Source organism: Coenobita brevimanus, chromosome 42 (genome assembly GCF_032717465.1).
Source record: "Coenobita brevimanus isolate Jiangsu-jjx chromosome 42, ASM3271746v2, whole genome shotgun sequence".
Classification (NCBI taxonomy): Eukaryota; Metazoa; Arthropoda; class Malacostraca; order Decapoda; family Coenobitidae; genus Coenobita; species Coenobita brevimanus.
Window position 1 is genome coordinate 5233021 of NC_136995.1, and position 9825 is coordinate 5242845.

Sequence of the window (9825 nt, forward strand, 5' to 3'; positions counted from 1 at the left end):
GTGCCCAGGTGTGGGAGGGAACTCTACTGGGGAGCCCTCCTGCAGGAGACAGTGGACTACCCCTAGGGGTGTCACTGCCTGGGGTTCCTTCATCAGGGGGGTGCAGGGAGGCTCTCCCGTTTGGGGGCCTCGACCTGAGAGGTCCTTGTGTTGGAGCCTTGTCAGTGGGGAGCAGGGAGGACCTCTGGACTGGGGGCCTCGACCTGAAGGGTGGCCCTCAGGACTGGGGCCGAACAGCTGCAGGAGGCGGGCCTGTCACCTCTTCTTCTGGGTGGAGAGTCGTGGGGGAGTAGAGCCCAAGTGGCCTGGCTCTGAGGCCCGCCGGCCCGGTCTGGGAATCTGGGCGCTGCGGTTGCCTTTAGGGAAGGGTACCATCAGGGGCTGACTGCAGCAGCTCTTCTTTCTGGCGTCCGTCAGAGACCGGGACCGACCAGGTGTAGGCGGCAGGGCTGACACAGGGCTGCTCCATCACTCCGGTAGTACCTCGGGGGAACCACACCTGGAGGGAGTAAGGGAGGGGCGTTCCCACGCAACCGAGAGGCTAAAGTCCGGCCGTGCAAGGGACCTCCTTCTCCAGGAGGACCTCAGATATCACAGATTAAGGATGTATAGTGGCCGATCATTCCCCCACACGTACAGTGGCCGATGTGGCGGCTCCGTGATCTCCAGGGTCTACAGCTGAAGGGCGTACAGTGGCCGACCCTTCCCCCACACGTACAGTGGCTGATGTGACGGTGCTGCTCCCGAAGGAGGAAGAGGCAGATGAGGGGCGCACAGTGGCTACACCCTCCCCAGCACGTACAGTGGCCGATACCACGGGTCTGCCTGCCCCACGGGAAGGAACAGAAGGACGTACAGTGGCCAATCCTTCCCCCACACATACAGTGGCCAATGTGGGGGTGTTACTCCCGTAGGAGGAAGAGGTAGTGGATGAGGGGCATACAGTGGCCAAACCCTCCCCGATACGTACAGTGGCCGATATCACGGTTCCACTCCTGCTTCCTTTTCCAACCAGAGTGCACTCAATAGCTGACACTCCGGAGGTAGTACTCCCGTAGGAGGAGGAGGTAGTGGATGAGAGGCGTACAGTGGCCGAACCCTCCCCGACACGTACAGTGGCCGATATCGTGGTTCCATTCCTCCTCTCTCTGCCAGTTGGAGTGCGCTCAATAGCTGACACTCCGAGGCCTTTGCCAATCGGAGTGCACTCAATAGCTGACACTCCAAGGCCTTTGCCAGTCGGAGTGCACTCAATAGCTGACACTCTGAGGCCTTGTCCAGATGTGGCTGTAGCTGAGGGGCGTACAGTGGCCGAACCTTCCCCCACACGTACAGTGGCCAATGTGGGGGCGCTACAGGGGGAAAACAACTGAGGGGCGTACAGTGGCCGAACCCTCCCCGGTACGTACTGAGGCTGTACGGCGGTGTTGCTTGGGACTGACTCTGGATCAGTCCCACCCTAAACCTGGTGAGTGCTGTTCCGCCCGCAGGGTCGTGTCTTCTGCTGACGTAGTTTCCGTCGGGGCAGTTGAGGGGTAGAGGGACTCAGGACAGGGGGGGCACCGATGTCCTTCTTGCCCCGGGTTGACCTCTCGGTGACCCGGCCCTCTGTGGTGTCCTCCTGGGGTGGTGGTGAGGCAGCGGCTTGGTGGTAGGGTGGGGGGTGGTTGGGTGGCCAGTCCGGCGGTGGCAGGTATTTCAGTGTCAATGTTTACCGACATTGGTAAAGCCAAAGCAACCAGGAAGGGAAGGTGGGTGGGGGGACGAGTGATGGTGAAAGGGTGGAGTGAGGGAGGGGAGGTAGGACTGGTAGGAGTGGGAGAATGAAATGCAAAGTAGTGGTCACATTATTTTTCTGTTTTCTTTCATTCAGGGCATGATATGCAGGAGTTTATATTCGGTAGATAATGCTGCATTACATCTTGCATAGCGGCGTAAGATAATAATCTTTTGGCAGGTGGTGATATCAAGGGCTTGCTTGTGAGAGAAATATGCTGACGTGATAGATCAAACATCAGTGCAGAATCATCGAGACTGGGGGCCCAGATTGTCAACACGTGGGAGCCAGAGAACAAGATGACACAGGCCCGCCTCCCCCAGCACACCAAGGACGAGAGGGAGCTGTTCAGACGAAACCAGTAAACCATCGACAACAATGTTGCCTCGGTGCCGTGAAGATTGCAAGAGGTTATTGAGGCAGGAGGCCACTGGATTTCATACTAAGGCTTTCCTGGTTGCTTTGGCTTTACCAATGTAGGTAAACATTGACGCAGATATATTCTGGGAGTTCGGTAGGAGTTTGTTTCATTTTTCTTCTAACATTTTATGAGAGATATCGTTGTTATATCCACCCATGTGCACAGACATGTCACAGGTTGCATATGATATTTAGTTTCAAAATTAATTACATGTAAGAGTAAAGGACGTTTCTTAAACATTACGGAAGTCAAAGCCATCCAGACTCCATTCTGCGTCCGAAGTCAAAATATACTGTGCTGATAAACAGAAATATCTGGCTCCGCACTAATATTTGATGTGACGTCAGTATACTGTATTTCTCTCACGAGCCAGCCGTTGATATCACCACCTATCTAAAGTTTGTTATCTGACGCCGGTAATAAGATGTAGTACATCATTATTTATCGAATATTTACTCATTTATATCATGCCCTGAATGAAAAGAAAAAAATAAACAAAAAATACGAGCACCACTTCGCATTCATTCTCCCTCCCCTCCCTCAGTCCACCCCCGCACCATCACTCCCCCCCCCCCCGCCTTCCCTTCTCTCTCTGGCCCCTCCCTCTCAGCTCCTCTTGCTCCACTGTGACTTGCTGCGCATAAATAAGGCAGCCTGAGGCATGGGGTACGGGAGGATAGGTGATTATTTATGACCACGACTGTATATATACAGTATATATATATAAATATACTATATATATATATATATATATATATATATATATATATATATATATATATATATATATATATATATATATATATATATATATATATATATATGTACTGTATATCTATCTATCTATCTATCTATAAAGATAGATAGATAGATATAGATATAGATACAATATATATATATATATATATATATATATATATATATATATATATATATTATATATATATATATATATATATATATATATATATATATATATATATATATATATATATATATATATATATATATATAGATAGATAGATAGATAGATAGATAGATAGATATATTATATATTATATCTATATCTATCTATCTATCTATCTATATATGTGTGTGTGTGTGTGTGTGTGTGTGTGTGTGTGTGTGTGTGTGTGTGTGTGTGTATACCACTACTTGGTGGTGGCCAGAATCAAGATGGAGAAATAGAAGAAGGTAAGGACGGGAAGAAGGAGTATTTGTAAGGAGAGTGGAAAGGTTAGAAAAGGATGAGAAAAAGGCAGAGTATCAGAGAGAAGTGGAGGAACGATTGGGCAAATATGAATTGGAGCAGATGGGGGATGTGGAAGGTGTGTGCAGGATATTTACAGAAGAAATATGTGCAGCATGTGATGAAGAGAAGACCTGCACCACCACACTACTGTTGCATCACTGACACCGTGACCTGCACTACCACACTATTGTTGCATCACTGACACCGTGACCTGCACCACCACACTATTGTTGCATCACTGACACCGTGACCTGCACTACCACACTATTGTTGCATCACTGACATTAACACACCTGATAAGGATCAGTGACCTGCACTACCACACTACTGTTGCATCACTGACACCAACACACCTGATAAGGATCAGAACAAAGGCCGTCTTGGAACAAAAAAGGGACTAGTGTTGTACATGGGTGATTGTATCAATGAAAATAACAACTGTATATAGTGTGTGGCGCTTTGCACCCAATCATTACCATCAGTATGTCGAAGGGAAAACTATACTGTGTATCGATAAAGATATAACTTTTTAGTTATTGTAATTATAAGAGATTTATCACATTCTGGTTCATTGTATAAGCAGTGTGTGTGTGTGTGTGTGTGTGTGTGTGTGTGTGTGTGTGTGTGTGTGTGTGTGTGTGAATGTTGTCATAATACTGGCCACTGAATTGACTATGACAAATAATTATAAATCATATGTGGTGTAAATGTATGCATGTGAGTCAGAGTCAGGATTCCAGAGGTTTGAATGATGAGGGAATGAGTGTGTGGCCCATTTCATTGGACATTATAATATATACATGAGGCCCTGCACGCCATAAGGGGTAAAGCGCCATCCCAGCAGAAACCTGTTTTTCTCCACCATCTGCTCCCTCAAACACTACCCTGTGACTGCACAAAGTTGCTTGGCTCAGTTCTAATTAGTGCAGTAAGGGTGAAAGTCTGAAGTGAGCAAAGCGACTGTGCAGTCATAGGGTAGTGTTTGAGAAGACATCTTTCCTGCACACACACACACACACACACACACACACACACACACACACACACACACACACGCAATTTTATAAAGGATATCCTGTAAAACGTATTGGCATTTTTTCCCCTCTGCAAGCCTGCCCGTAGCTCCTCAGGCATAACTCACGTCAAAAGGGTTCATTTAAGCTGCCTCTCCCTTCCGCTTCCTTTGCGTCGGTGGCTAACTGAGAGGAATATTGACAAGGAAGAGGAAGAGGATTGGTGCTATTGTTTTTGTTACCACTGTTGTGTGCACGGAAGTGATGATGATGATGATGGTAATAATACTAATACTAATACTAATACTACTAATAATAACAACAACAATAATTATGCTAATACTAATATTGCTGCTACTACTACTACTAATAACAATAATAACAATGATGATAATAATAATGATAAAAATAATAATAATAATAATAATAATAATAATAATAATAACAATAACAATGATGATAATAATAATAATCATTAAAAAATAACAATAATAACAACAACAACAACAATATTCACCATCATCATCATTAACTTCTTCATCATAATCATCATCAGTATTAGTTATTATTATCATTATTGTTATTATTATTCTTATTATCATTATTATCGGAAGCAATCTTAATCTACCCATTCCCTCCGACAAGAGTTGTCAAAAATAAGCAACCTACCTACTGCAGTTAAATATCTTCCTGTTTATGCTATCAGGCTACTCTATACTCCTTTCACTCTAAGCTGACATAAGATTACCATCATTCCTTCATGAATGTTGAGTTTTAAGAACAGATTAGCACCAGAATACGATGCCTGTCACGAAGAAGTGCTAGGACACCAATGTAAAATCGTAGCATTGTCAGTTACTGATCTACGTGAAATGAGCTGCTAAAGGACGAAAATCTGGACCAAATTACCAAGTCAGAGTAAAAGGAGTATAGAAACTGCATGCTTGGGGTAATGCATGTAGGGGGAATAACCAGGATGTCTCGTTAGTGGAGCAGTATGATCAACGTCCAAGATGGACAGCAGGGACAAAAAATACAATAAACGGTGCAATTTTCCGTTCAAGGTTTGGGAAGAGTGCGTACCGGGCAAAGGACAAGGTGAAAGGTAGAAGATATGCAGATTTTCTCGCTTTAAACCATCTCAGCTCCGTAAGCCATTTTCTTTCTTCCCCTTGGTTGTTAGATTTTACTGTAATAACTTTAAACTAACCTTATATACGAAACATCAACTAATCTACCTTCTCCTTAGCTAACTCAGTCATAACAGATTATCCGTGCCTAACCCTGACATACTGAACCTAATATAACAAATGCTAACCTCAGCTAATCTAGTCTAAGGGTAGCAGATTATCCCCTACCTAATCCTGACAGACTAACCTAACCTCCTAACCTTACCTAATCCTAACAGATCAACCCATCCTATCCCTAACAGGCTAACCTAACTTAACTTAGCAAATTCTGAATTCTCCCCTAACCGGCCGTGTTAAATTGTGTTATGGTCTATCCTTGTCCTATTCGAGAAACAAGATGTTAAGAGACAAAACATATTTCCCTAGAGTTCGGTGACGTATATTCTCTCTCTCTCTCTCTCTCTCTCTCTCTCTCTCTCTGCAATGACCTCTGTTGCTACGTTACGAGAGAGAGAGAGAGAGAGAGAGAGAGAGAGAGAGAGAGAGAGAGAGAGAGAGAGAGAGAGAGAGAGAGAGAACATAAGAAGCCAACCTAATCAACCAGGAACAGAGGAAGCATTGTTGTGATGTGGCCAGTGGATAATGAATGTTGTGAAGTGTCACATGAAGTGGCTCTTAACATGAAGTAATTCTTCAGTGAGTTTTTCCAGGCCATTCGAAAGTATTGAGTGAGGGGTGAATATACCGTACTGCACGTGTGTGTGTGTGTGTGTGTGTGTGTGTGTGTGTGTGTGTGTGTGTGTGTGTGTGGCGTTTGTGAATGTTCAAGTATGTTTGTCACTATGATGAAAACAAATTTAATCTAATCTAGGCTTTCCCGGGAGAGAAAAGTGTAAAAATGGTACATAGAAATATCAGGCCCAGAAAAAAAAAAAAACAAGAAAAAAGATCCATAAAAAATCACTATAATTCCCGCCAGCCGTGTGATCCTGATGTTGGCGACTCGACCCTATAATTTGACTTCGATATCATACTTCTTCGATACTGGAAATATTTTAGTCTTCGAAAAAGTAGTAGTTTTAATATTTTGGGGGTAATGTATTTGTTTTTTTTATAGCTAGACGTAGTGTTCTTTTTCTTTATGCTTCTCCTCTTTCATTCTTCTTTTCTTTTTACTTCCCCAATATGAAATGTAATAAAAGTTTTTGACCCTCCTTTTTTGCAATATGCTGGCTTTGCCCCTGCTGTATTTGGGGTGTTAATATACTCGTATTTGTATTAATTTAACGAAGTTCATTAGCCCCTTTCAGCTCAGGTGATGCCCAAGTGTAGTCAGACAGGGAAGGTGAGATGGCAACTGTTCTTTCACCTTAACATGGCCCAGATTATCATTCTCTTGCAGCTCATTTCATATAGTTTAGTGAAGGGAAAAGACAGTGATGAAGCTCTGTATCCTTTCCATAGCACTTCTTCGTGACTAGCATCGTATTCTAGTGTTAATTTATTATTACAAACTTTCCTCTTCCAGCTCATATCACGTAGCTCAGTGGCATGAAAAGGCACTGTTACGGATCTATTGCCTCTCCACAGCACTTCTTCGTGACTAGCATAGTATTGTAATGTTACTCTATTATTAAAAATTTTCATGCTCTTCCAGTTCATTTCACGTAGCACAGTGGTGGGAAAAGACAATGCTAGGGCTCTGCATCCTTTCCATAACACTTCTTATCATATTCTAGTGTTATTCAATTATTATGTTATTCAAGATGGCGAAATAATTTAACCGAGAGTAAAAAAGAACACTACCATCAAACAATCTCATTTGTCTCTCATAATCAGTGCTCATTGACCTTCAACATAATACCACTTGATGCTGAAGTCTGTAAGTGGGTTAAGAATATTCATGCTCGTAAGAGAGTTGAGATCCTTAATTGATATGACCCTAGCAAGTGATAAAGCAGGCCTTAGTAACAGCCAGTATCCACATGAGAGGCAGTGGCCTTGTAGGCCAAGAATACTCTCTACATTCTTTCCTTTATCCATTTCTTTCTGCGATTGGTACATTTAACCCCTCATGTAATTTTTTGCATTCATTAACAGTATGATGGACACATAGGTAATATACAGAAGAATATCAACATGTCTTATGCAGGTGTAATTTAGAAAAGATGGGCTGTACCCTTCGTACTCTAACTTGGCTTAAATTAGCCATCTGTCCATTATCAGTTTTGAGTTGTGGCAAGAGATTAACTCTAGAATATGGCGCTAATCACGAATAAGTGCTATGTAAGGGTTGTACTGTAGAGCTATGGCATTGTTTTGTTTACCTCTGAGCTACGCACACTCCGCAAAAACACAAAAATCTGGGCAGAGTTAAGGTGTAAAAACTATAGAAATTCTCCCATGCAGGCAGACATGACTACAGGCACAAACACTAATCGGCCAAGATTTTGGTTCGCCCATCCATGACGGGGCATAACTAGCGTGGTACCTGTGTGTGTGTGTGTGTGTGTGTGTGTGTGTGTGTGTGTGTGTGTGTGTGTGTGTGTGTGTGTGTGTGTGTGTGTGTGTGTGTGTGTGTGTGTGTGTGTGTGTGTGTGTGTGTGTGTGTGTGTGTGTGTGTGTGTGTGTGTGTGTGTGCTGCGAAACATTTCGGAAAACTAGTGATCTCCATCTGTGAACCATTGACTCGTTGCACTGTTAGCGTGAAGTGGTCAGTAAGTGATGCAGGATGATGAAGAAGGACGTGAGGTTGAGAGAGGTCTTGGGAAGTGATACTGGACTAGAGAAGGTCTGGTGGAAGGTGATACTGGACTGAGGAGGGTCTGGGAAGTGGTGAAGTGGAGAGGATCTGGAAAGACACACACACACACACACACACACACACACACACACACACACACACATACATCTGGTGGCGAGGTTGACAGAGGACTTGATTCCCATTTGAAGTGACCCCGCCCAGACCGCACTACCAGGCGCGCTGTGGTGGGAAATACAGTATGCAAGGGTTCGAGACTCAGCGGGGTAAAGATTAGGCGGTCTGTCCCCTTGTGCCTACGCCTCACTCCAGCCTCGGTGAGTCATGTTAGTGTGTTGGCGCTCCTCAGGAGCAGCCAGGGTCAGCCTGTTGACCCCCTTAGGTTAGGATACTAGATTAAGGACTTGTGTATTTTCAGTCACTGGCTGCCATGAATAAATAAATCGAATTTAATATTATTATTGTTATTACTATTACACACTGCACCAGCAAATTTGCTGTAGCCACGAGTACGTAAATTCCTGTGTAGACAGTCATGAGAAAAACTACACTGACAATTTTCTGCAAGGAATATGGCCTGCTTTTCGTATTTCTCATTCCCCTTCAAAACAACGGGGAGTATCATCCTTCTCATACTCTTTTGCCGTGTGCTTCATATTGCTAAAACAAAGAGTTCACAACATCACCTTCCACTGTCAGAGCTGCCAAAGAAGTGTCACCTAACTTTTGCTCATTGCTGTACATTATAAGCTATTATGAACTAGCATTTTTAACACATGCTCGTCCGTCAGCCACTGGTAGAACAAGTTGAGATTCTTGAATGTCTTGAACTCCTTGGGCACTATGATCTTGTGCACCTCCTCCATGTGACGGAACAACAGCTTTACCTGGTAGAAAGAGAGGTGGCTGCATCCCGACTCCTGACATTTGAAGTTGCCACCTCGGGGTACAGACGGCTTGTTGCTGGGGCTGACCTCCGTACAGACCTCACGCACGTGGTTTAAAAAGTCTGTGTGCTTTGAGAACACTTGTTGACACTCCTTGCACTGCCAGCTCTGGTGTGACTTCTCTCTGTCTGTCTGTCTGTCTGTGTCTGTCTGTCTGTCTTTTAGAAATATTATGGAAATTATTTTGGAAGGAATTGCATCAAATTTGGCGTAATGACTGAGGATCATCAATAGAACAAGTGGTTAATTTTTGACCCACGGCATAGGTCAGAGGACAAAGTTAGATCAGCTCAGTTTTGATCCGATTTCGACCAAACGTCGTGGACGGGTTGAGGGACAGCATAGTGAAGTGATTCAGTCTTGAGAGAATAGGTCAGAGACAAACGTCACTGGGAAAAGTCAGAGAGGGTATAACAACAAAAACAACTACTGCTACTATTACTACTACTACTACTACTATTAACACCACTACCACCACAACAATAACAACTACTACTACTACTACTGCTAGTACTACTACCACC

General features: G+C 43.9%; 1 protein-coding gene across 1 annotated transcript in view; it reads left to right on the forward strand.

Annotated features, from left to right (window-relative positions):
- Window positions 1-645: 645 nt before the first annotated feature.
- LOC145397673 (venom carboxylesterase-6-like) overlaps window positions 646-9825 on the forward strand; it is a gene marked incomplete at its 3' end in the record, with an annotated part of 28917 nt that continues 19737 nt past the window's right edge. The window contains exons 1-2 of the mRNA XM_080270712.1: window positions 646-687; window positions 9146-9300. Coding sequence (XP_080126838.1) covers window positions 646-687; window positions 9146-9300 — 197 coding nt within the window. The remainder of the gene's footprint in view (window positions 688-9145; window positions 9301-9825) is intronic.